Source organism: Seriola dumerili, unplaced genomic scaffold, assembly GCF_002260705.1.
Source record: "Seriola dumerili isolate Sdu_G_001 unplaced genomic scaffold, Sdu_1.0 BDQW01000242.1, whole genome shotgun sequence".
Classification (NCBI taxonomy): domain Eukaryota; kingdom Metazoa; phylum Chordata; class Actinopteri; order Carangiformes; family Carangidae; genus Seriola; species Seriola dumerili.
This window is the reverse complement of record NW_019174497.1, coordinates 4,747,498-4,775,420: the sequence shown is the minus strand read 5'-3', so window position 1 is coordinate 4,775,420 and position 27,923 is coordinate 4,747,498. Positions and strand designations below refer to the sequence as shown.

Genomic DNA, 27,923 nt, shown 5'->3' with positions numbered 1-27,923 from the left:
AACACTTTTTTATTCTGCATCTGTCTATTTGTATTCTCGCCTTCCTCAAAAGCTTCATGACAATGGTTGTAACCTACTCAATCAAAATAAGGTTTATGTGTAGTGTATGAAGAGGCGTCTACTGAAATAAGGGGAAATAATAACACCTAATAGTCAGTCTGTCAGATGTGCCCATCTCCTGTAAAGGAAACAAAAATAAATGTAACCAGATTTGAATATCTAACATTTGAGGCTGACGCAGAGAGGACGGATCAAAGGGAGGAGAGACACACCAGAGGGGGGGCAATCATAAACACATTGTCTCATTTTAATAAGTGAGGGGAATGGTTTCTAAACCAGTGCATACCATCAAGTTTAATGTGTTTGGGTGTATGAGAGGAGGGGGAGGAGGGAATAAAGTGAAGTGCATCAAAACATAGCTAATGAGGGTTGGGTTAAAAATGGGTGTGCATGAAATATTAATGGCAAGCTGCATTTTTATCCTGAATATAAGATACCTGGAATCTATGTAAGTTCTGCACATAACTAGGATAAGGAGTAATTCAAGCATAAGAGAGTTCAGGACTAAATATATTCTCTACAGCTCAACTGAATTTAATAAGTCAACACAGACCTGTAATTATCTGATCACTTCTAACATTCATCACCTGTTTGTTACTGATTATACACTAAGACTCTATTAGAGGCTATGAAAATTAGGGTAAAACTCTTATTAAAGTAAATGGAAAAAAGGGGACAGAAGTGTGAATGTATATAAAATTAACTTTTAGGATTGGTATCTTTATTTTTATCTATGCAAGTCCATGCCATGTCTTGTTTTGTTGATATATGGACAAGTAGTGTTTTATTGTGTATGTTGTTTTATGACATGACATCAGATCGCATCAGTCACATTTACAGACCGATCTACAGGATCATTTTACACAAACAAACAATAGAGGTCCTCTTAGGCTCTTCCCGCCAGTCATATGTTCAAGCTTATCCTAGTCATAAGGCAAATCTTTACCAAGGGAAGATTCACGTATCACTAAAAGGGGTTGCAACACACAAACTAGTTCATGCAAAAAAACAAGGAATTGTACTGGGTGAACCTGAGTTTAGATTACATTTTATAAAAATAACACATTATACCTCAAATTACAAAAACTTAAGTCACTAATGTTAGACTGAATGACCCAATGGTGTTAGGAGGTTAGTGTAATCTGAACTCACTCTAAACCATTATGACTTTGACTAACTCTCACGCATATTTCCTCAAGTATGCGTATATAAATAAAACAAGTCAACCTACATTTAAAAAACACCGGCACTTAATTTCATATACATTGGCCTCTTACAACTCTTATTCTTGGCAGTTATGTAACAGCTTGCAATGTTATAGTGAACTGCTGTTTACATAGTTAATTGCTTTTGACTGGACAGTGCTATAAATTGCTGGCAACCGATTTGGACATTATTAAAGTCTTAACAATCTATTTTAGAACCTCCGAGAACTTAGAAAGGAATTTACACACAAATGAAGTGATGGATTTACCAAAGGCTGGTGCAAACCAGTTTCACATGTCCACTCAGTATCCCAACATCAATCTCACTCAAGTTCAGGGTTTTCTACAGTTTTATTTTACAACTTTAGAGTCTTCTGTAATGTACATGCATCATAAATGTTTTCTTATGTGTTTTGTTACAGTATTTATGAATGAAAATGAGTGTATTTCACTTTTGGTGGCCTTAAAAACAAGCCAAGCAAAAGCTAAAATGACAGTTGTACAAATGCAGTCAGTCACCCTGTTTCAATAGCCAGAGATTATTCTAGCACGTCTTATTCAAGTATATCAAGTTCATTAAAAAAAATGAATAAATAAAATAACCATTAACACAATACGCCAACGAGTCTAATAAAGTGAGACCAAGACAGATATTGCACCATCTGATGGCACGTACCAAATGTAATATCTTGGCAAAAATGATTAATGATGCATACATCAAATACTTATAAATTCAAATTTAGGAACACCAATATTCACAAAAAAATCCAAACCACTATTCTGTATATATATATTGTGCTAATAGAAACAAAACAGCTACAGATTGAACAAAATAAGTCAGAAGGAACAAATACTTTCAAGGTTCTCTCTAATTGTACCCATCAATAATGCAACATATATATATGACTCTTGCCCTGTTCCTGAGTGGTTAAGTGCAATGTGCATTATGTTTGCTTTCTTTTATAATAGAGGAGTAAATACGTAAGTTGGATTCTTGTAGTTATGCGACTGGGCTGTGGCTTTGGCCTTAAAGTTGGTGCTTAAATGGCTGAAATGAAATGTTTGAGTTTGAGCAAAAGCAGCTGTGATATGTGGTCAGATCATATTGTTCTTCTTCAGTACCTCCAAGTACTGCTGCGTCGCCCTGCTGACGGGATCCAGCTCCACCCTCGAGGCAGAGCCTACCGGGGACATACGGGCCGAGGCAACGTCCAGCTCTGCTGTGGCTGAGGACCAGAGAGAGACCACAACATGAAGCTGCTGCTACAAGACATGTACTGATACCATCTATTTCATTAGACTTTATAAGACTGACAGGATTTGTTTTTGCCTGCTGTGCACTCACCATTGATTAATTCCTTTGATATGTTTCTATCCAACTCACTCTGCATCTGGAAAAAAAAAAAAGTTGTAGTTTGACTTGAGCTAAAAAAAACTGAATAAAATACTACCATAAAATAACATTTTAAAAAAGGATGCACAGATGATATTTCACCACCAAACACAACACAATGGTAAATGGCAACACATTTAATGACAAACACTTTAACAGTGGAAAATCACTGCACAGAAATCAGGACTATTATGTGAAACACAGCAGGACATGCCAAACATGCAAGCTCTGCTTTCGTGTCGAGTTTCTGCGAGCTCTTTGATGTTGCCTTTTAAATCTTACTGCAAGCATGTCAGTATGGTCAACTTGCCTCCATAATTTATTCAAATAGTCTGTACAAGACGCATTTAAACTAATGATAAATGCATGTTCTTGATATCTGACATGTAAAACAAAAAAAGGTGTGCATGCAACATATAAATTGTAATCGTTCCAGATTTGTATGTATTGAGTTATACATGTACAATTAGATGTACCTGTACACCCACACATACATTATATACATATGCATGCATGTACACAAACACAGAGACATGGAATTTTGTGGATGGTACAGTTACTTCTTGTTTCTTACTATATGTCATTGTATAGTTTCTTTTTTATCAGTTCATTTTTGTAATGAGTTTTCTCTTCACATTTTCTTTGTCAAAGGTACAAAGTCAGGAATGAGGCTGTTAAGCTTTTACTGTTGTTTCTAAGCATGGTTGGTGATATGTTCACAGATCATGCCGATATGCTTGTCATGTCTCTCCTATATACATATATAGTACAGCACTCTGTCTTGTGTGTTGCACTGCGCTCCTGTGTTGTCTTAGATAACAGATTACCACATTTTATTGATTGATTATTCATTCAATCCAGGTAGGTTGTTTTTTGTGTTAAGTCCTTTAACACGTGCTTGTAATGAGGAGATGTCTGATTAAATGAACCAGATTTGATTTGATCAAACACATACATGGTGTTTAAGCTTCACCACTATAATTAGCGTTACAACAGACAGAATGGAGCTACATAATCTCTACTGTACCAGTCAACTTTGGAGCATGAAGAAAGTCAACTCAAAGCAGAGAATCAAAGACGAGGCTTTAAGATTGCTGCTGGCAGTCAGTCATGTTGCTAACCACAAAATGCAAAAACCAGCAATCCTGCACATTTCAGCTGTGAAATTCGGTTATTCTTGACTTTCTGATTTTTATTTTTTGCAACTTTGACTTATTTTCGCATCCCTTAATTAGGTAATTCTAGGAAGATGAGCCAGGAAATAGCTCTGCAATTAATTGGACTACTGTGACAGAAATTTAAAAGAATAGTAATAACTTTCATGTACATTCATGCTGATTCATGCATGATAATTCATGCTTTGTGCGGCACATTGTGCTTCCACCTAGAATGAAATGTGCTATAAAGTGCTGCTTGCTTTCTTGCTTACATTTCCACTTCAGATCATTAATTTGATAAGAGGGCTGTAATTTTAGGTTGACACTTCATCATGTGAAAAAAAAATACTGAATGCAGTATTGGGGAAAGCTCAGTTGAATTTTCCGTAACTTTGCTGGTCTGCAGTCTGTTTTTTTCACTGTGCAAATTGGGAACATTATGGTTTGGATGTGAACAGAGCTATAAATATGAGCCCACCAGCAGGGTGAAGGGAACAGCAGCCAATCAGACACTGAGCTTAACACATCTACACACCTGGTTATGAGTCTGGCTGAAGAGAGGACAGATGAGAGACAGACTTTTGAGCTAGAAGCTAAAAGAGTCAGAAATAGAAGATAAGTTAGAAGAAGTCCCACTACCACAAAGACTAGAGATAGAGTGAAGAAGAAACAATGTGTAGGAGGAAGAAAAAAAAATAATACAAGGATTAGAAATAACTTTAGTTCCGAAGGGTGCTTTGGAGAGGGAAGACAGGCCTTAAGAGAATTTAGAAAGCCATCACATCAGTTTCATACCTATCTTTGTTATAATTCCATTTTCTCACAATCTGAAATGTTTGATGCGTAATGTCTCAAAACCCACAGAGTAATATGCCTCTGTAGTTATGACAACATAACAACACACTAACTGCTCTATAAAAAGCAACATCTTTGAACAAAACGCCACCAGTTACACAATAACAACGCTGACAACCATGATGCCATGGAAATGAAAATGGCCCAAATTAAAAGAACTTGTCTATATAAAGAATATTCCCCTGTAATCTGTGTGAGCTAATGAGTGTCTCAGTTAATGACTGTACAGACCTTAGCCAGATAGTCCTCCACCCTGCTGTTCTGTCCCTCAGTCGCAGGGCTGAGAAGGGAGATTCCCAGACCAAGGCTTCTGTTGAGGGGCCCCAGTGAGGCCCCATAGTTTGCCGGTGAAGCCAAAGCGCCCACATCCAGTGAGGGCCCTCCAAGGCTTCCATTTGCAATGCTGCTGGTGATAAGAGACCTGCTGCGCTCGTTGAGCAACTTGGAATTGGCCTCTGCGAGTCGACTGTTGGCCCTGTGGATGAAAACATAGTAAAGATCACTGATACAATACAGGTTTGTTGTCTTTGTCGAATTATACCATGATACTACACAAGTGTTGATCTTTATCAAATTGGGCACTTATATTAACATTAAAACTGATCAATATCAGTTGAGGGGAACAAGCTGGTCTCACCTCTCTAGTTTGGCAGCCAGGGACTTGCGGAGGCGCAGCTCCTCAGAGTAGAGTTGGCGGTATCGCTCCAGCTCAGTGCGTGTGGACTCTCTTTGGTTAAGGCTGTCCTGCTGGGCGTTGCGGGTGCGGCCCAGTTCCCCCTCCAGCTCCTGGATCTTCTGCTCCAGCTGAGAGCGCAGGTTAGCCTCGTTGGCCGCTTTAATCTGATCCAATGCTTCTTGGGATGCTGCCTGGGACTGGAACACAAACAGACACAATCATATTCAATCAGACTCAGTGATGCTTTAATATACATATACCGGTACATATAGTAGCTTTCATAGCAATGATGTAATGCATACTTTATATGCACACCAAATGAATTATTAAATATATTTTTATTTTATCATCTTGTTATCATTCTAGTCAGTATTATTATTTACTAAGTCTATTTTAGACTTAATTTATATTTTGTATTGTTTCCACTGTGCACTCTGTAACTGTTGTTGACAGTGTCATGAAACCAACGAAATTCCCAGATTAGAATTCCTACCTGCAGGAAGAGGTTGACCTGCTCCAATTTCTGTTGTATCTCTTGACGGGCCTTCTCCTCTGCATCACGGCGGTACTGCTCCACCTGGTTCTGCTCCATCTGTGCTGCCTCCATTCGGCGTCTCAGGTCCAAGACCTCCTCCTCCAGCTGCCTCTTACTCCTCTCCAGCTGGTCCGAACTGCGGCTGAAGCTCTTCAGAGAGGCCAGCTGATCCTTAAGCTCCCCGTTCACCTTCTCTAGTTGGTTGCGACGAGACGCTTCCTTATCCAGCTGCACCTGCAGATCATCCACCTAAGACAGAGGAAAGGTCTGAGGCCATTGTCTAACAGCTGACACTACACTCGACATCTAAGGGACACAAGGGGTCGCTAAAGACTAAGTTTCTAGTGGTTTATTATTTGGGGGTTAATTCAGAAATCATAGTGCTTTATCAGACAGACAAACCTTTTCTTTCATTCGACCAAAGCCACCCTCAGCCTGACTGTGTCTGGCCTGGTCCATCCTTAGACTGCTCATAGGAGAAACAACCTCAGCTCCACTAGTGTCCTGATCCCGCAGTTTCTTCTTTGCAGTCTTCAATAGAGTACGCAGCCTTAAACACATAGACACAAAAACTTACAACAACAAAATAAGGTCAAATCTAAGAATAACAAACAAATTAGTCCCAATTAAGTGAGTATACAAAAACAAAAACACTAGACAAACACAAGGATTTAAACATTAATAGTATTAGAGTTTAAGAGAAAAAAAAAATACAGACATCAGTGTGACAGCCACATAAGCCAGGAAAGAGTGCCTCTACTGGATCCTAGTTGTGTCTAAATAGTAGGAGAAGGCACTGCCACAGGTGAGGAGGGCGTGAGGAGGAGGACAGGAGTCACCTGTACATTTCTTTTTGAAGCTCTGTGTTTCTCTTCATCTCTTGATCCAGACGAGTGTCTACAGCCTTCTTCTGCTCTGCTATTTTCTTGGCTTTCTTCTTCTCGATTGTCATCTGGAACATCATGATATATTATCATGAGGGGAGACTAAGTAATTTATCATTTATAATATTAGCGTGCATGCAAATGCATCACTATGATCACCTGGGTGCTCAGTTCTCCTTTTTCCTTTTCAAGCTCTGCCAGGCGCAGTCCTAACTTAGAGCGACTCTTCAGCTCCTCCTCCCACAACGCCTGAGAGTCCTGGGCTGTGTGAGACAGCATGCTTTGCTTCTGGACCTATGAAAGAGAAAGACAGAGACTACAATTAAAATTATAATAATAATTTAATAATAATTAATAATAATAATAATTTAATGATAACTAAAGATAAAGTTGTGAATATTTAAAGCTCCAGTCAGCTTGTAACAATGATCAAATTTCAGTTTGATCAGTTGGCTAAACATCCAACTGATCATCTGACCTGTGAGAAACTGTCTCCAACATGCTGGAACAATGTGGCCCTTTTCTCATTTAACCTGATCTATGTTTTGTTTTGTTTTTTTACACGAGAACTAGAATTTAGTTCTAGAGAAAATATATTGATATTGTGTTTATTACTAAATTTGTAAGTATCAGAAAGTCTGAAAAGACTCAAATGTACTTGGTTCTTATTTTCTTATTAATATTGTTGTACACTGCACTGCCTCAAGAAACATATTCAAAGCTTCCCCTTTTTTTAGAGAGGGCCACTTTTTTGTTTTAAGCCTGAATTCAAAATTGTTTCGTATTTCAAAAAAACACAGGTTATAATTTACAAATGTCTGATAGTTTAGGTAACAACGAGCTACTTTTCTTATTTGGCTGGCAAGTGAAAAATATAGAAACTCCCTGCTCTCCCTGATCTGAGGTTAATTACATAGACAAATACTAGAAAATAGGATGAGAGTAAGAAATAGAAAATCTAAGATTAAGGTTTTCTTAGAACAGAAACAAAATATGCCACCAACCTCTCTACTGAGTTGGTCTTCCAAAGTCATCTTACTGCTTTGGAGGTTTGCAACCAAGTCCTCCAAATGACCTCTGACCTACAGAAACAAGAAGATCATTGTAAAAAGTTATGAAAGAGGGTGTTTGTGATGCTGCTCTTTTATTTCTCGTACATCATTTTAGAAAGTTGAAAGGACACTTTAGACTAAAGGAAGTAACATGCATCATGCAGCTTGAGAAAAGGAGTGAAAGATCCCACACACTAAGGTTTAAGGGAGAAAACACATTTTGACATCACCAAGAAAAACCCAAACCCACACAAAGCTATTACTTCGCCTTTAAGTTTGGATTCCGACTTGTACAAAAAGACCCACAAAGCCCAAGTGCTTTTGATTTTGCAGATGCACACAGTATGATTTTAGGATTTTTGTCAATTTATATTATTCTTTTAAAAACAGAGGTAAACCCACACAGAGAAACTAAGCCTACATCCATAATACCAACCCCTCCTCCAGGTGAGCAGTCAGATAGCTGGAAGAAGATTGGATACCTTAAAATATAATAAAAGACTTTATAATTTTATTTATTTGATAACATAAGAGATTTCACTATACTTTTTCAGGTATATTGTAAATGCTAGATATGGGAAGGAATAGATAAGGCACCATTGAGATCCTGTGTACATGTGTGCGGCAATTTACCGGATTAGGTTTTTTGCACTTACCATGGCAGCTTCGTGAGCCCCTTTCTGAAGTGCATCAATTTTGTTGGACTGTTGCTTTGCAGCCGCTTCCAGCCTGGCATTCTCTATCTCGAGCCTAATTTGAAATTACATCGACACATTCATATACTGTATATTGAAACATAGTTTGACTCATGGCTGAAAATGCTTATAAATAGTAGTGAACAGAGTTATTTCTGCGATATGGAGTTGGCTTATTTTACAAACTTTATTTTACATTATCTATTTTAGTATATGTGGTATCTGATAAAAGAAAATAAACTGATCAATCTCTCAGTTCCAAGTGTGTGTGTGTGTGTGGACAGCATGTGTTTGTACATACCTCTGCACAGCTTCCTCCAGCTGTCTGATGGTGGTATCAGAGGCTGCTGAGGCAGACAGCGCCTCCTGGAGTTTCTGAGCAGCCATGGTGAGTTCCTTTTCCCTTTCATCAAGACTGCTCTTCAGAGTGTTAATACGTCTCTCAGCCTGCACATATTGGTCTTCACTCTCCTCCAGCTAGACAGAGACAGAGCATCCACCTCATTAGCACTGCTATCAGTTTACTTAACTGTCAATTCAGTGAACATACATACTGACAGTTATTGCCTCTTCTGAGAAACTGTATCACCTAAAAATAGTGATAATAAACCATCTAATTTCCGCTTCAACTCAAGGTGTTTGCTTCACAATCATTTACACAGCTGGCATCAGAGATGTGGTGAGAATATGCTGCCACAAGGTGTCAGTGTTCGCTGCTGTTACCTTTCCTTTAAGTCTGTCCATGTCTTTGAGGAGTCGGGCCTTCTCCTCCTCCAGGTCATTGCGATAGCGTGTGTTGACCTCCAGGGAAGCTTCACTCATTGACAGTTTCTTGAGTGAGTCAGCTAGCTCCTGCTGCAGCTGCCTTAGACTAGTCTGCGCTCAGAATCCAGAGAAAGCACAGGTTGATAGATATAAAGGGATATCCTTACCTGCCGTTTGGTAGAAAGGCTAAAAGTGGGTCTGGAGGAAGAGGCTAGGTAATCTCATTACCCCCTGCAGAGCTCTAATCTTACCTCTCTTTCGTTCTTCTCCTCCTCTAACTTGTAGATCTGATCTCGGAGATCAGCAGCCTTACTGGCGACCTCCTTATTTCTCTCCTCCACTAGTTGTACTCTCTCTTCGCAGTCGGAGCGCAGCTTGGACAGAATGTCACTGAAGCGCTCTTGGGCATCTGTCACAGCACGCTCCTTTGCAACGCCTTTGTTTTGGGCCTCCTCTAGCTGTTGCCGTAATAACATACCCTCACTTTGGGCTTGGGCTAGCCGCTCCTGTGTGGCCTCTTGGCGAGCTCCAGCACGACTGACCAGCTCCCTCTCGGCCTGCAGAACCGATTCTACTTCCTTGACGCGTGCAGCTGCCTGGTCCTTCTCCCGCTGTAGGACATCCAGCAGTAGGCCCTTCTCTGTCAGCTGTAATGTGACCCGATGAACTTCATTCTCCATACTGTTTGCACGAGCCTCTGCCTTTGAAAGCTTCTGGGACAGGCTGCTGACTGTCTCACGCTGACTGGCTGCTTCACCTATAGAAATAAAAGTATTAGGAGTAACAAAAAAGCTCCCAATTAAAAAGATTGTGGACAAAAAGATGCATAAAACAAAATGAAATACAAGCCACTATAGCCAATGTAGACCACAGTAGGAGGCAGAACTGGCTCACACAGAGCAACTCATCAAACAGCCTCTCAGTGTCATGGTAAAGAGTATTACTGGTTCTGTGTAGTTTCACCTCAAGTACAAGTGGCTTTGTTTTAAATACAGGAAAATTTATGTGAGTTATTTTAAGTTTGAGCTTGGAACTAACCAGCCATTCCAACCACTACTAACCTGTGAGTCTGTCTTTAAGACGCTGGTGTTCCTCTTTCTCCCGGAGCAAAGCTTTTTCTGTGTCTGTGTGAGCGGCCAGGCAACGCTCAGCCTCCTTAACTGCACCAGCCAGGCGGGTACGAGTGGACTCCACCTCTACCTCCAGTGTTTCACGAGTCTGTCGCTCATTTTCCAGGCGGGATGTTACCATAGCTAACTCCGACTTCAGGGTGGTCACCTGGTTATTGCAGCTGAAGACGGTTTGGGTCAGGGCTTCATTGTTGAGTTTGAGATCTCGATGAGCATCTTCTAGCTGTTCTTTGAGGGCCTCGTTCTCCTCTAAAATGTGGCTCTCTTTGAGACTGCTGCTGGCCTGCGAACGCTCGAGTTCTGTTCTAAGGATGGTCAGCTGCTCCTGTAGGGTGGCAGTCTGCTGTAGCAACTCCCTCTCCCTGTCACTGGCCTCAGTGAGCTGAGACAAGGCCTTTTATGGAAAACAGCAAAAAACATGTTAATATTGCCTTGAGCTGACAGGTTTTCTTTACAGTTTTGTCTTCAAAATGTATTATTTATCCCCAGAACGTAATAGATACTAATATGAATCTTCTACTTGCAACACCATACTGTATCACTGTTATATTATGATATATCCTAGAATGATGAATACCAGGATAAATACCAGGATTACCTCATTGCTTTTGCTAATATTTCTTTTGTTCTCCTCCTCTATCTCCTGCTGCTTACGGAGATGGCTGTTGAGCAGATTCTCCTGCAGTGTCCTTGCACTGCGCTCCTGAGCCAGCAGTCTCTGGGTCTCACTGTGGTCCTCTTCAAGCTGGGTGATTAACATACAACCAACTAATGTAACAATCATATATACAGCAAACAACAACTGCACAAAACAACTACTGATAAAATACTCAAAGTTCTACCAGTCCTACAAATATCTATCAATAGAACATCAACCAATATCAATACAATGAAAACAGCACAGCAAAATCACTTTTGTTTGGACAGAAAAACAAGTTTAAAAGGCTGTACCTGTTTCATGTTGTTGACCAGTGCTCTCATCTCCAGCTCCAGGTTCCTGAGGGTGAGCTCCACCTTCTGTCTCTCCTGAACCTCTAACTGATGCTGCTCCTCCGTCCTCCTCAGCTTATCTCTGGTAGTGTTGTACATCATGGTGGCATTGCGGCGATTTTCCTGCTCCTGTTTCAGCTGAAATCTAAAATATACAAAATAAAAAGATCCATAAATTAGGCAATCAAAAATATAAGAAAAGAGACCAAGACAGTGTCAACAAAGGGGTGCTGAGTACTCTTGCTTTCAAGAAAAGGAAGTAATTCTCACTTGAGGTTTGTGACTTCAGTCTGTAATTCCAGCTGGTCGCGCTCCAAGGCAGATTTAACATCTTTAACTTCCTCTAGAGAGCTCTTTAACTCCGCTCTCTCCATTTCCAGCTGGCTCACCTTGTCTGCCAGGTACCCGTGGCGACTCCTTGCCTTTTGGATGGAGCGCTCATATTCGTGGAAAATGTTCTGCAGCTTCACCATGCTTCTCGAGTCTGCGAGATAGTATAAAGAGTATAAGAGTCCAAGTCTCACCACTTAATGAGCACACAACAGATCTTGTTTTCAAAGGTGGATTGTGTACATGTATATTGCAAAATAAATGAATGAATTGATTGAAGACCCAAAAATCAAAAATAATTACATATTATTGTATAAATTAGCATTTGAATTTGCTGAGTCAGTACCTAAAGTTGCTGAGTCCAGGTTTTGAATGAGGAGGGATGCATGACGATAGCCTGAAGCAGGAGAGTCGATGTCATCTGTGGCTGTGTCTGATGACTGAGTAAGTTCATCAAAGTCTTCTGCCATCTCCACGTCATCGGGATTCTGTACATGGAAACAAAATGTGGTCTTGATATTATTCAGTCCCTCAGTCTGTATTGTGTGTAGCCTAACTTAACTCCAGTTACTGACATAAGTTTTACCTCATTTTTCTGTTGTCCACTGGTTGGCAACCTGAGCCCAACAAACACAGGGAAGAAAAATAGGGGTTATTTGGAAAACTGATGTGCATCTTAAGAGCTGCACAGAGGTGCTATAGGAAGTGTAATGGTATAATGCAGTATACAGTTCCATTTTTGGAAAGTCAATGGTTAGTCATGCAACTATGTACGGAGACAGAGAATTAAAATCAAGAAATATTGCATCCTAATCATCACCCACCACCAGTATTGTAAAGGTCTGTTCAGACTGAACAGCAAAGCCAATTTTCACCTTGGTTTATTGATGCAAACTTGACCACTGAAGTGTTTTAAAAGTCTAGCTTAGAAGTTTATTTGTCACAACCAAGTAATACACAGATATGATCTGAAAACTTACCAACAACTCCAGTAATTGCTCTTATGTTCCTCATGTGTCTCTTTGTTTTTCTTGTTTCTTTATATGTTAATTAAGTCAAGTACGAAAGGTTTTGGATAAGCATGAATTTTTTGTTTAGTTTTAAACATTTCAGTCTTGCACAGATGCCTTAACTTACTCTCCCAAATCTGTGTCTGTTCTCATTCACTCCCTTCTTTCTATTGACTTTGTGTGCTGTTGTGCTGCCTGTATAATTAACTTTGTGTTCAGTCTGAAAGCACCTTACAGGTTAGCGACAGAGAGGTGAAATTGATACACATAAGTGGCATACTGCATATATACCTTCCTTCATCGTCCGACACTTCACTTAAAGTGCTATCGTCAAACACAGAGAGAGGATCTCCGTTAACATGGGTGTTGGTCTGAGGGGCTCTGCTGTGCCGGGCCCCTCTGACCAGCTCCAGCTTTAAGGTCTCCTCTACAGCTTGTCCCTCCTGTTTGTTGCTATTGTAGGCCAGCTGGAGTGGGAGATGTGACTGCGCTGGTGCCCTGTTGGTGCTATAAAGAGTAATAAACCTGATAGTCAATGAGTTGTGTCATCTACACCTTAAGGAATTTGGTGGTATTGCTGAAGAAAGAGGTCTAAAAATGCTATCAGTAAAAGAAAGTTTAGACTGGGTTCTTTCTGTTGAATGCATCTTTTAAAAATAAATTTACTTCAGAGCAACTCAACAAGAGTGTTAAAAAATCATATTTTCACACACACACACACACACACACACACACACACACACACACACACACACACACACACACACACACACACACACACACACACACACACACACACAAATAATTGAAATTTGCTCAGGGCCTACAAATACACAATAGCTAGATAATACATACCTCTTGGTGGCTGCAGGCTGCTGTTCTTGGTGAACTGCTTCAGTTTGACTTGACAGGCTTCCTAACCTGGTCTCAGGTTTCTCAGTACCCACTTCTTCCAATGTCGTTCCACCAGTATCCCAGGATGCATGGGATTTTTGCACCTCCATTGCAGTCTTTGTCTTCTCTTTGCCAACCTGAAAAGATAAGGGAAAATATTTGATTAGTTGCCTTTTCACATTCATACTAACTGAAACAAGTTGGGGCCAGCCTTTTAAGATGCAATTTGGCGCAGGTTCTTGTACACTTTGTCATACATAATTTAGTGTCACCCCTCCCTTCTGAGACCAAACACCTTAGTGTGGTAACTCTATTTGATACGATATTTTCAGTTAACTATAAGGATGCACAATTCTCTGCACTGCAATGCTCACTGTGGTATTCTCAATAACTGAACAAAGAAAATCTCATCAATGTTTAGCCTGATATGAATGGTACGATGCAAAAACTAGATGACAGCATTCTAAAAGAGATCTTATCAAAACTACAACTAGAATCTAAAGAAAATATAATTCTTTATTAGGTTCTTTATTAATCCCACATCAACACTCTCTCTATTACTTTCTTAAAGTGTCATCTGTACCAGCTTGAGCTGTTTGTTCTTTACATTGCCATCTCAGTGACATTAGAAGTTGTTCTCTGTGTGAATTAACATGTGAAATTTTGGAGAAAAGATATAGTACAAAATTAATATTTGCTTCTCTGCTTTCTGTCCACAGAGACCCCCAAGAACTCAAAAGGCTGGCCAAAAAGTAAATCTACTCATCCCATGGAGAGTCTCATCAATTTGAAGAAATACTGACATGTAAAAAGACTAGCTTAAGCACAGCATGCATTAAAAGAAAAAAATCCAGGAAGTATCATCACAACTGCACTTCTTTTAAACACAAAGAAGGCTGTTATTTATACAATCTCAACACTATGTCACTTTGAAAGTTTATACAACAGAATTTAGCATAAAGATACATGCAAAATCCATGCATAATGAAAGATAAGTCACAACTAAAGAACACAGAAGACTGAACGTTAAGTAGTTTTACAATCAAGAATGCCAAACAATCTTTTAACTGTAAGTCAGTACCAGGCTTCTTGAGTGCAGAGCAAATGATCTTCAACAAAATGTTTGCTCAGTTCTACACGTCTTTAAGGTTTGTTAAGGAGATGCAACAATGTAGGAAGAAACATGCTCTTCTACTTGAATTCAAACCTACAGAAAATAAATATTAAGACATGGACAATGAACATTTAACAGACAGAAATAAGATGAGGTCATGATGTGTGGCCAGTTAAGCCCCTCTGAAAAAGCTGAGAAAAAGAATTGAAATTAAGTACATGAATGAAAAAAGAAAGAGAGGAGATCTAGAAGGGATTATGGAAGAGGCAGCCATCCTCTACCTCTTTCTGGAGTTGGGCCTTTTCTTTCTCCAAATCCAGGAAGTCAACCTTCAGCATCCCTACCTCAAGTTTAAACCTTTCCATGTCCTCTTCCAGCTCCTCATCAGAGACACCTGGGACAGATGCTGAACGTCTGCTCAGCAAGGGGCGGCAAGACTTGGTGATCTCCTCAGGATCCTCTTCTGAACTCACATTGTTCTTCTCAGCTTCACCTAGACCAGCAGTTGTGTCCTTCAAGATTAAGTCCATTTGTTGCTTGTGGAACGGCCCAAGTTTTGTCTCATCTTTTAACAATGAGCTACAGTCAACATCAGAAATGGGTACAGTGCGACCATCAGTAAAAGAAGTGGTAGCATGGTCGATGTGGCTCCCTTTCTGTGCTGTGGCAAGTTCTGGTGAAGGAGACCTGGACTCGTCATCATCAGTGAGCAGATCTGGCTCCTGACGCATGTTGCTGTCACTGACAGATGAAGGCTGACAGACCTGCATCTTGTCTTCACACAGAGAGTTGTCAGCTGAGTCTGTCACAGAGTCTTCCAGTCCGGACTCCCTCTGCTCAGGTATGGTGAGAAGGACAGTGCTCTTTGCTCTTGCTGTTGGGCGCACAATGATTTCCCCTTCTTCTTCTTCATCACTTGACTCTTCAGCAGAAGTAGATTCAGCTGTGGCTTGTTCTTCTGCGTCATCTTCTGCAGGGCATCTTGATTTAAACAGTTCTCCAAACTTCTCTTTTAATTCACCAGCAACATTCTTGAAGGTGGATTTTACCTCCCGTTTCTCCACCTCTACCCAGAGCTTCTCGTAACGTTTCTCCCATGGGACATCATCACGCAGTTCACCTCCTTCTTCAGGACTGTGCTGATCTCTAAAGTCATTATCCTTTTCTCCTCTGTCAGAGCCCACACGGTCAGATGGGCATGGGTTATTTATATCTAACTCACATGTATCTCCTGCATCATCTTTCTCCTTTGGTGGCATGGGTGGACACGGAAAAACACAACACAAACAAGACAAAAATGCAAAACACCAAGTTTTGATTTTAAATGAAATACACAATATTGACACAACATTTCATACTCACTTCCTACTTATTATAATAAATTACATTACATTTTCATATTGGAACATTTTAACATTCACATAAAGAGAAGCTAACCAAATAATTTGAATTCTGAAACAAATTAGAAGACAAAGGGGCAAAAACTATGGTTACAAGAACAATATCCACTTGGAAACATGCACATTTTTATACGACATGATGATGAGTTTCTATTTTCCTTTGATTGGGAAAGCATGGATGATGCTGTACGGTTTTGTCTGGGACCAATTTCAATGAGGGATGAAAAAGATGTTAAAATTGTGGTAAGGATGGTATTTTCTGTGTTTTTCTCACCTTATGCTGAGGCTCGTCACACTCTTTGTTACTTTCACTGTCTCTTGCCATTGATGAAAGTTCAGGAGAACCTAAGGAGACAGAGTGTTTATCCAGAGTAGAGGGCATGTGTGCACAAAAAGGCCTATTTAAAAAGACCAGTGAGCCTTACCTGGTTTAACCACTGACTGAGGCTCAGCTATGTCTCGAAGCTGATTGTCAATTTTGGCTGCATTGGAAGATGTTAAATTGTTTGGTTCCCAATCTGATTCTGGATGAGAGCAAGTCAAAGAGAGAAACAGAAAATTATGTGCTTATGTCCTTTGTTTGAATGGTATAAACATGCATTGACAACATTAATAAGAACATGAACAGTCTTACAACATTTTACCTTCATCACTCTCTGGTTTCTGAAGCACTATCTTCCTTGCTCGAGGTTGAGGATGGGGTATGAGTTGAGGGGGTGTGCTGAACAGTTTCATGTTGGAGCTGATGCTCCTGTGAGGTGTCAAGGGTGCTGCTGGAGTAACATCTTCATCCTGCTCTTTAACAGATGGATCGGTGCATTCTGGGAACTCCTCAAGTCCAGGGGAGGCCATTCTGCGGCCAGGTAGGGTTTTCTTACTGGTTGTACTGGCCGAGTCCCAGTCTGATGGATCTGTGTCATTAACACAAGAAACTGTAGGTAAATGAACAAAATACAACAGTGACATTGCTGAGGGTAGTCAGTTTACACTGGGATAATCATTAGGTATATATGCCTCTATTATATGATGCACTCATGCATGACAATGGAAGATCTGGGATAAGCTGTTACACCATTGCCCTCTATCAAACAGGGGTCTCAAAGGAGGAACTACAGTTACTAATGAATAAAGTTCAACTTATCTCATCAGCTATTTTATGTTTACCAACCTGCTTTTTGAGCTTTCAAAAAGTGTGATGACAGAAACATAAAAAAGGGTAGAAAAGTCAGTGTTGCAAGCAGATATACCAAATTAATCACAAGCTTAAAAAAGACAGCAGTTCCTACACATTTGAAAGTGAAGCTTTAATAATGCAGATATTGGGTGCCACCCTGTAAGTACCAGGCAATTTACCAACAGTGTAAAAGATGCAAATGCATTGGGTTTAGGGGCAGAATTACAACACGCACACATACAGATACAAAACAGTATCTGGCCTCTCATGAATCTGTTGTGCTCAGACTGGACAGTAGTTTCTTGCATATCTGCAGCCACCAGATACACCATCATTGTTGGCAATTTTGTTTCCAAACATTTTGTTCCTTCGTGTGGTGGAGTGGAGTAGTAAACAACTCTCACAGCGTCAGAGGATATTAACATACATTTAAGCCTTTCAGTTCCTCCCTGTAGTGTTACTGGGCACTTGTTGAACTCAGCAGGGGGCACTAAGCTGCAAAGTCAGGTCTCATTCGCAATAAACAGCAGCCATTGCTCTCCCAGCTTTTACAATCCGTATGTGTAAGGCATTGGAGAATCAAAAGCAACCACCCTCTAATCACAAATATTTTGCATTTCATAGTTTAACAGGGGCAAAAAATAAATAAAACAAATATTTTGGTCCATTTACAGATAAAAAAAAGGAGTAGATTAAATATCATATTACCTTCGAGATCATCAACGTCACCCAGACCAAGATCTTCCATTACATCTGTAAAGAGAAACAAAGTAATAAGACACAGAGCTCTGCTTCAGATAACTTCTCCAACATTTGACATTATGAGAATCTGGATTATTCCACTTACCTGTCTTTCGTTCATTATCTCCTTCAAGTTTGCTCAAAACACTAAGTGGTTCCCATTTTGCCTTCTCACTCTGGTAGACAGGAAAAATATTGCAATTTGATTCCAACAGGTCACAATTTTTATCTTTTATTTTGTATACCCTTTAGTAGCTGAACGTACCTCTTTCTGTGTAGTATCATCTTTAGCAGCATGTTCTCTTTCATCATCATCGTTTCCAACTGCAAGAGACAAGACATGTCTGTTATGTCTGAGACAACACAAATTAACTTCTGTAAGAAACGAAACAATATTCAGAGGAAGCTGGGGTAGTTTGCCAGAACAATGTAAAAAGCATTCCCATGCAAATGTGCTCCTGGTTAATCAGCATGTAGGTAACATGGCTAGGCATCAGACAAGGTTTTAGGACCTGTTCAGCCCCAGCATTACCGTGCGCTTTGCGTCATCCGATCACAAGTGAACAGCTCTAAGTACAGGTGTGAATGCACCCAGGACGTATTGAAGATACATTTGAGATCCGATCACTCAGACCACGTTTGGAGGTGGTCTTGGCCACATGTGGCCACATTCTTTTAGCAATATGAAATGCTGCAAATGCACCCTGGGCAACATTGAAGGACCACCTACTCAACTGACATCCTCTAACACAGTCTCATACACAGTTTCATAATGAACAACGGACCCATCCGTCATAGTTGGACTGGCTAAAACCAACAACGCATTCTACACAAACACAAATGATGTATGTGTTTATTTGTATATTGAGTGGGAGAAGTAAGTAAGTAGAAGAAAGATCCTATCACAAGTTGTCACTCAAGACACTTGTGGAGATGCATTCCAATGCCAGGTGTGAACTGAAGTACTTCGAGCTGTCCACTTGAGGTCAGATCACCCATGTTAATGCCAGGTCTGATAAGGGTGTTAGATTCTCCGTTCCATTTTATGGGGACACAAGTTCATCGTCAGCCAAGAATGCTGAGAAGAGCTGTAGGCGCTTATTATTATAATTTCAGCAAAAACATAGAGTAACCAAGAAAGCAAAGTAGAACCTGTGGCCCTTTAAGTCCCAAATTTGGGAAAAGGATGTTCAAGGGTGGCAGGCAGGATGGAGTAGTGTAGTGTATGCTTCATGCATTTTCTTATGGTGATCATGAGGTGAACATAAGGCCTCTGGTATGGTTAACATGCTGTTCCTTAGACCTCTGACAAGACATTCATTTACCCTGTCCCTGGCTGCCTCTCGGCCTGCCTACACTCCTCCGAGGCACTAGAACTGCCATCCTATTGCCTCCTTCCCCTCTTACAAAAGAGGGAATATAAAACAAGTCTACAAAAGAAATGTAACATATTGTTGGAAAGACTGTTTGCATTAATGGCAATCATAATACATTGCAAATTCTACACAATATTTAGACTGAAAACAGAAAGCTTCAACCATTACTCACGGACAAAATTAATGCATGCATTAATTCACAAAAGCAGTTCTCTATGTTTATCATTAAATAAGGTCACACTGTTTCTGCAGCATGAAATGGTGCCTGGAATGACTTGATTGCTTAAAAAAACAAAAACAACAAATAAAGAAATAGAGACTTACTTTCTTTAATCTCTTCTTCAATAGGGGACATCTCCTCTTGATCCTGAGTTTGCAGGCTCTGTTTCTCTTCATGTGGCATATTGGGGTTTTCAGAATGGGACTTAAAAGAGAAAATCAGTCTGTGACAATGTGTATGCCAAACATCTGATCCTAAATGGTATTCAAAAATTTGTCCTTGCTGTACCTCAGAGTCCCAAGAATCTTGCTCTTCCTCTCCCTTCTCTAGACCCAGCTCAGACAAGAAATCTATTAACAGATGTAAATCAATTAAGCTGAAACACTTGACAAGAAGCAATGGTTGCATAACAGTACACAATACATTCAACAGGGGCAACAGATACAAAAAAATACCTCCCAGGAAACGCTACCTCACTCTCTGGATCTCTCAAAATTTTATTGGATTTCAATTCATGGTGCTACGATTCAATTCAAAACAATTCTTGGTGCATCTTTATTCATGTCGAGTTTATTTTTGACTTCTCTACTTTATCTTACTGTATTACCACATTGTTATTAAATTCAAATTCTTGATAGATGGTAATAATTATATTGTATTATTTCCTCATTCAGCAAGAACATCTTCATACATAGGAAGAAAATACCAGCACATCAACATCAAGATGTAAATTGGCTTGCTTGTTAACATCTTGTTAACCAGACTGAGTGAGTCACAACCCTTGATATCTTGTTAAACTGTCAACTTCTCCTGCAGAATGTGACCTCAGTCACTTCAGTAGCTGACCAGACAGAGGTATGACAACTACTTAGACTTGCAGCTAGTTCTTGGGAAGCTCTCTGAATTCAGGTTTTGTTTTGTTTTTTGGTCTATAACACAAATAATAATGAAGTGACCTCCCATTAGGGTTGAGTCAAATCATAATTGTACTATTCATGCGCATTTGAAATACTTTTAAAATTATACAATTTTATAACTAAAATAACTAAGACACAGCATATTAAGTGGGGTAAATAGGTGCTACAATGTTTGTTGTCAGTATGTTCACAGTAGCCATAGCAACTAAGAGGGTGGGCAGAACTGTGCTGGTGTTATAAATGAAAACACTGCCTATAAATACTGTACACTGAGGTCACTGTACAGTTTGGTGGACCAAGATTTCAGTGATGCAAATGTAGCTCTTCATAACACATTGAATTCAACTCATCCTTTATAAACAATTTGCAGCTTACCTCTTTTTTTATCTTTGCAGACTTCTGTCTCAGGAACAGGTGAAATGGCATCAAGGGACTCTCCACTCTCTTCAGGCTGATCATTTTCATCTGAGACCTCTCCTTCTTCCTCTTCCTCCTCCTCATCATCTCTTACCTCCTCTTTGTCACCGTGGTCATCATCATCATAATCTTCCTCCTCCTCCTCATCCTCATCATCCTCATCCTCCGTGGAATCTTCTTTCTGTGTAAAAAACATTGCTAGTCATATTTAAAATCTTATTTCCACAAAGGATATCTGATGAGCAGAAAAGCACTACGCAAGCTAAGAACAACCATCTGAAAAATCATGATGAAGCTGTTGGCACAGCAAGAGTGTTTTTAAAGGCCTCTTTGAACAACCACATTAAACTACAGAAACTGCTAAAGTACAACTAAGATCTACCTGTTGTGTTCCTGTTTTACCTGAATGACAGGTTCTTCAGTGCTTGTGAGCTGTTGATCTTTCATGACTACGCTCTCTCCTTCATCAGGTGAGTCTAAATCTACATTATCAATGTCAGTCTGGGGTAACACTTCATCAGAAACTGTGTTCCTGTCTGAATCATGGCATTCACCAACAGTGATATCTTCTTTGGTGGGTGGGCTGGAAAAAATATTTTCCTGATTTGGTTTTTCATCAAGTTCATCTGATGACACTCTTGTCTGAGGAACAACGGCACTTTCATTTTCTAGTGGAACATATGCCGTTAATATAGCCTCATGTTCGTCATCTGGCTTGTCGCCTCCACTCAGGCATCCATCTTGTATGTTATCAGAATCATCTCCCACATCAGACACTTTGACTGTGGCCCTGGCAAAATCGTACTGCACTTTTTGGTGCATGCTGTCAGAGTCCTCACTTGTCTCATCATCTTTGCTGGGATTGCTACTCCTAACATCCACCAACTCTTCTTCCTCTGGCTTGTTATTATCTGTTAATTCATCATTTCCATCAATAACAGAATGAGGAATCTCTTCATTGTCTTCATTGCCATCAATATCATCTACTCTAGCTTCTTCTTCTAACTTCTTGTCCATTGCACTTGTGGGCCTTGACTTTGGTGACTGCAAATAGACTGGGGTAGAAAGCTGTGTGTTCAAGACGTCACCGCACTCTAAAACTTCATCATCCTCATCACTTTCATCTTTATCATCCCAGCTACTATCATCATCATCTGAATCTAAATTTCCTTCCATTTGTGATGACTGACGAATTGACTCAACACCATCATTATCTTGTATTTGATTTCTGGTTGTGTTTTCATCCTCAGGTGCTGGTGACACTGCAGGCGAGGGGTCATTTGACTCTTTCTCAATACTTTCTTTATCTTCTTCCAAAGAGCCATCGGAACAGTGCTGCTCTCCAGTCTGGTCTGCTGTTACAACATTTGTTTTGGAAGCTGGTGACCCCACTTCACCTTTAGTGAAGGAGCCTTCATCATTTTGGTCATTATTTTCAGATGAGGAATCCCACTCTGATTCACCTACTGTTGCTTTGTCTGGTCTGTTTTTGGACTGAGGAGAGCTTGTTGAACATAGTCCTAAAGACGAGACACATTTTGGAGATGGTACCACTGGTGATGAAGAATCCCATGACGTATCCGCGAGGTCTTCGTTTGGTTGCGGTAATGTGCTTTTCTCTTGCAGTGTTGCTGCTTCTACTTGTAAATCTGATGCTTGAACATCACTTTTCTCATCAAGCATCTCCTCTTTGACCTCATCTTCTTTGGGTAGGTCAGTGTCACTTTCCTCTAATGAAGAGCCCCATGAGGACTTGCGTTTCTCTTCTTTGAGGACTTCTTCAGTTGATCCAGCATCATCTTCAGCATCAGACATACCATCTGTAGTTTTTGCACCAACCTCAGGTGAAACATTTTTGTGCTTAGCGAGTACAGTATTGCGACCGAATCCCCCTGTTTGCTTATCCTCTTCATAATCACTGTCATTCCACACTGTATCACCACTGTTTTGTTTATCACTCCAGGAGTCATTATCATCCTTTTCCATTTCTCCCTCAAACTCTTCCTTGCTAGGTGAAGGAGTCTCAGTGCCATGCCTGGATGGTATACGACCTCCTGTTGAACCCTGATCTGAAATTATGTTTTGGTCTGATGGCAATATGCATTCCTTGCCAAGGCTATCGTCTTCATCAGAAAACTTAGATTCTACTCTAATGGCTGACACGACACAATCTTCCTCTACATCTAATGTCGCTGGCATTGCATAACTTGCTGTTTCAGCTGGGCAGACAAAGTCAGTATTTTGAGTCTCTGTTTTGGCATCTTTCTCTGAGGCATCTTCATCAACAGGAGTAGTTCCACTATTGTAAGAGTTGTCAGTACCAGGTATGTTTTGAGTATCAGCACTGTCAATAATCTTTGGGGCAGCAGTGACAGAGGGTTTTTGTATATCTTCATATTCAGTAGTGTTGGCCTCGACAGAAGCCACATAGTTGTCATCCTCCTCATCCTCACATTCATTCTCCTCTTCATCTTCTTCCCCATCCTCATCTTCACTTTCCTCATCATCATCTTCTTCATCATCCTCCTCCTCCTCGTCCTCTTCTTCTTCTTCTTCATCCTCCTCATCTTCATCATCATCGTCATCATCTTCTTCCTCCTCCTCTTCTTCCTCCTCTTCCTCCTCTTCTTCTCCAACTTCCTCCTCAGAGTCCTCTGCTTCTGGGCTTCCTTCTTGAGATTCTGATCTTGCTTTACTAGTTGACGGCTGCTCTGAGTGTTTGGTTTTCCCCTGCTCAGCTGCCCTGTCTGCTTGGTTTGGTCATTTAAGAAAAAATAGACATAGAGAAAGACATTACAGAAATGCAACTAACAAAGCTTCAACACAAATATTTTACCTTTCTGTAGCTTGGAAGAGGGGTGGAAGTCATCTGGGGTGCTTTGGAAAGGAAGGAAACGGGAGAAGGATGTACTGGGTGCTGCGGAGCATTGCTGGATGGTAGAGCCTTTGGGAGGGATGGGATTCTCTGAACTCTATTTTCACCCATTGGCTCAGATTCTGAGGCGCTCAAGGATCTGTCAGGCAGTGCAGAAGCTACAGGGCAGGCGGGGATAAAAGGTTACTACCAAAAACCACAAACTATGGAGGGACACTAGGGACAGTGAGTAATGCTGAAAGATTCTCAGTACCTTCTCCCTTTTTTGATGCAATCATTTTCCTTAGGTTTACTTTCTGTGGTTTCTGAAAGACAGCATATCTCATGAAGGTTGGAACAAAAATGTAGGAAAAAAAACAATTTACAAGGAAAAAAAAAAAAAAAAGAGTAGCACCAACCTTTTCAATTAAAACAGATTCATCATCATCTTCAGATGAAGGCCATTCATCTGCGGCACTTTTTGAAACCCTGAAGAGAGAAGAAGGGTGGTTTGAACTAGGAAGTAAATTTAAATTTTAGGTTGCAAGTCATGAGAAGAAGATTGTACTCACCGACTTAGTGACTCTGACTGAGAATTGTCTTCAAAATCTGCAAAAAAGAGGAACTTATTTTCAGCTAAACAAGACTTAACTTAACTTAACTAACACAAAACACAACAATCTAGGCAGCATAAAAATGCATTTCCTAAAAGGAGTAGGTTGAATATCCATCCTTAGTAACAGCTAATGATCTTCACTGACAAGAAACTGACAGCGTCTGACTGATTTTGCAGAGAAAGCTCATCTAAGCAAAGTAATACCTCCCCCTGCTTCATTTGCTCCATGTTCTAGATCCAGTCAAGGGGTAATGCATGAGGAATAAATGAAATAATCAAAGTCAATAATGAATAGACAGAATAATATCCTCACACTTCTGTCATTCACTGCAAAGTGATTTCCCTACCATCTTTGTCAGTGGCTGGTCCTCCCAGAGAGAAGCCCGCTTCAACGTCTTGGAAAGGACTGCCCAACAGCAGTTTTTTCTTGTTTTTGCCCGGACCTAGATGTGACATGGATGGCCCATCGTTCCTCTGGGTGCCGTGCTCAATGATCAGGAGGGAGCAACTACAAGAGAGTCAAGACAGAAAATTTCAGTGTCATAGGCCTTAACATGTTCCTGTGATTTCAGGTGTGCAAATGTGCCATGTGAATATACAGTGATCTGAAAGAAGAAAGGAAGAATATAACTGTAGAAAACTGATTTCTAATGAATACAATAAAACTTAATAAATTAAAATCATAAGTCATAAATCACAAAAGAAATGCTAAGAAAATAAGTGCAAAGACAAGAACAGCTTACGGATGATGCCCATTCATTACTGCGTAGTCATCAGCTGACCATCCTTTGGTATCCTTTAGTGTGATATCTGCGTTAAACCTCAAGAGTAGCCGCAACATACTGATTTGTCCATTGCCAGCAGCTATCATTAATGGGGACCTGCAGATAAAACCAATGATAGCAACATAACCAACTGTAAATTAGAATACGTCATGTGATGGAATCACACTAACCACAATGCCTGTCAACTTGTTAACTCTCTGATCCGTGAGTACTCATTACTACATTATTACATTAGTACTCAGTAATCATGGGTCGGACCACACTCATCTTCAAACTCTGCCTTTACTTTGTTCTCAAATGCACGCCTGTAAAAATTTTGTGACAGCGTGTTGCACAGTTATGACACTGTCGTGCTGACAAAAATCTGTCCACAGACAAACAGACACATAAACATCTGCCTCAGTACTCAACACCACCTCTGTGGTAGTTCCTGCTACAGTAGATGTCTCCAGGACCACATTTTGCCATGATGACAGATTGACTCACAAGGTAAAAATAATACCAGCCACATGCTGTCATGGCTGGTAACAATGAATTCAGCAACATCAAAACTATTAGATGTGTATCACAAACGTGTCACTGTTACCTTTGGTCTTGGCCCATCAAATTCACATCGGCAGTCTCCTTGAGGAGAAACTCAGCCATCTCTATATGGTCCTCACGGACTGCCACAGTTAAGGGTGTGAATCCCTCCTAAAAAATTGGATTACAGTCAACCACCTCATGCAATGGAAAAGTGTTATCAGAATAACAATATCTCGTTCTACGTGGAATATCATAGATGTCAGAACCATGTTGATATTTAATTTAGAAGGCTGAATAGCCTTCTTTATTTACAAGACTTTTTCAGCAGTCTACTGACACACATCACTGAATGTGTAAGATGTATCCAGACACTTAATAAATACATCTTTTGCACAGCAAAAATTTTTATTTTCATGGTGTCTGGTGTTGAGCATACCATTTGTGGTTCAAAACCGAAATCACTAAGAGGTCCTCCCCTAATGGCCATAATTGGTTATTGCAATAAAAACTGTTAGTATGACAATATGAGCTGTGATGGTGTGATGAATACTTTTTTGATTAAGATACAGGGAATATTTTCCATCCCCTAGTGTCCTTGCTGGATCTACTCACAATTCAAATATATCTGGGAACATGACAATGCCTTAGTTTGCATTAGCTGAGCATTGTCCTGATGCTTGGCCTAAAGCTGAGAAATTGTACTTTGGTACTGTGGAAAGACAGAATCACCTTGTTTTGGGCATTGATGTTAGCCTCATGCCCCAGCAGCAGGATAGCAGTGGAGATGGACGGGATGTTTGCTGCTAAATGTAGGGCTGTATTGCCATTGATGTCCACCAGGTTAGGGTCAGCATGATTCTCCAGCAGTATGTTCACACATCGCTCATGCTGGCCCTGCACTGCCTGATATTGTGGAGAATTGACACAAATGCAGAACAAAGCCTGAAACAAGGCTCACCTCAATGTACAAAGAAAGTAGCCGACTATGATCATCACAATATATTTTACATTAAATTAAGAATCACTTTGATTTTGAGTCTCACCATCCAGGATTACCTTCATTAAGGCGGATCTATTTTGATTGTCGCATAGGTTAAGCTTGGCTTTGCTCTCCACAAGGAATTGCACCACCTCAACATGTCCACTGGCACAGGCAATATGAAGTGCAGTTCTGTAATAGTAAAGGAGAAAGTTTATCATATGCAAGTATTCCTATTCTTACTAAAACATTTCCACTGACAATTACAAAAAGTGTGTTTTAAAATGTGTACAGTTTACTTTAAAATGAGCTGATAAATAACGGAATATTTTACTGATTTTGACAAGTTCAGCTGCTATTTTTTCTTTATTACAAGCCATCCTGTAAATTGCCTCATGTACTCCTCTTACACCACTCAGTTCCTTCTGACACATACTAATTATAAATGCTAACTTGAGCCTACCCTGAAACATAAGTAGAAAAGAAACAACTGGTGTTACGTACATGTTACTTGGGGCTTAAAACACCTGTTTTAAGTTTGCTGTTCTCAGTTCGTTTTACAATACCACTACCCAGCTTTGCTATGCAAAACATGTTCCACACTGCATGCTATAATCAACAATTTACGCAAGGGCTGCCACAATATCATTTTATCTCTGGCATTGCAAAAATATTCATTATTTTAAACACGCTAAAAATAAATATCTTTTAAGAGATGCATTTATCTGTGGGGGACAATTTGCCAAATTTTTTTCATCAGTCAAACAATGCATTAATGAAAGAAGGTCTGTAACTATATCTCAGTGGAGTCTCAGTGGAAAAGTGGATCCAAAATAATGTGTTTAAGTTTCTGACATTTTAATAAACTATTCACATGGAATGCACTCCTGCATACATATATTGTAGACAGCAATTAATCCAGCAAATACTAACACTTTTAAGGATATGACAACAAATGTTTTAAACCCACTTACCTGTTCTCCTTATCAAGTTGGTTGATATCATTCTTTTTAGCAAGCTGCTTCAACTTTGCCAAATCACCCACTGAAGCAGCCTTATGAACCTTCCCGAGGTCCTTGTCTTTCAGTTCATAGCCAACAGAAAGCACACTCCCATTGTCAGGGGTACCAGATGGGTGTTTCTTTTTCTTAGTAAAGCTGAATATCTTCTTCAT

The 27,923-nt window shown here is 40.1% G+C and overlaps 1 protein-coding gene across 1 annotated transcript; it reads right to left on the bottom strand.

Annotated features, from left to right (window-relative positions):
* Positions 1–1,597: 1,597 nt before the first annotated feature.
* Positions 1,598–27,923, bottom strand: LOC111229639 (ankyrin repeat domain-containing protein 26-like). The gene is made up of 42 exons (XM_022756053.1): positions 27,724–27,923; positions 26,827–26,941; positions 26,500–26,673; positions 25,832–25,938; positions 25,204–25,341; positions 24,808–24,968; positions 24,417–24,453; positions 24,264–24,333; positions 24,119–24,170; positions 23,838–24,023; positions 23,486–23,617; positions 20,949–21,017; positions 19,945–20,006; positions 19,761–19,860; positions 19,386–19,490; positions 18,326–18,384; positions 18,167–18,236; positions 18,028–18,072; positions 16,790–17,056; positions 16,571–16,669; positions 16,420–16,490; positions 13,593–13,768; positions 13,029–13,244; positions 12,314–12,344; positions 12,074–12,215; positions 11,668–11,881; positions 11,359–11,542; positions 11,006–11,152; positions 10,339–10,801; positions 9,529–10,034; positions 9,236–9,388; positions 8,814–8,989; positions 8,474–8,567; positions 7,770–7,847; positions 6,925–7,059; positions 6,721–6,833; positions 6,284–6,431; positions 5,840–6,130; positions 5,308–5,543; positions 4,902–5,145; positions 2,611–2,656; positions 1,598–2,491 (listed from the first exon to the last, which is right to left on the bottom strand). The coding sequence occupies exons 1-42, from the start codon at positions 27,921–27,923 to the stop codon at positions 2,361–2,363; spliced, it is 6,243 nt and encodes a 2,080-aa protein (XP_022611774.1). The 3' UTR covers positions 1,598–2,360.

Excerpts from the sequence above, each read along its gene's own strand:
- LOC111229639 (XM_022756053.1), bottom strand. The coding sequence starts at position 27,923 with ATGAAGAAGATATTCAGCTTTACTAAGAAAAAGAAACACCCATCTGGT. Across the intron at positions 16,670-16,789 it reads GAAACCAGAGAGTGATGAAG|AATCAGATTGGGAACCAAAC; the intron begins GTAAAATGTTGT and ends GCTCTCATCCAG. Across the intron at positions 8,568-8,813 it reads CTGGAGGAAGCTGTGCAGAG|GCTCGAGATAGAGAATGCCA; the intron begins GTATGTACAAAC and ends ATTTCAAATTAG.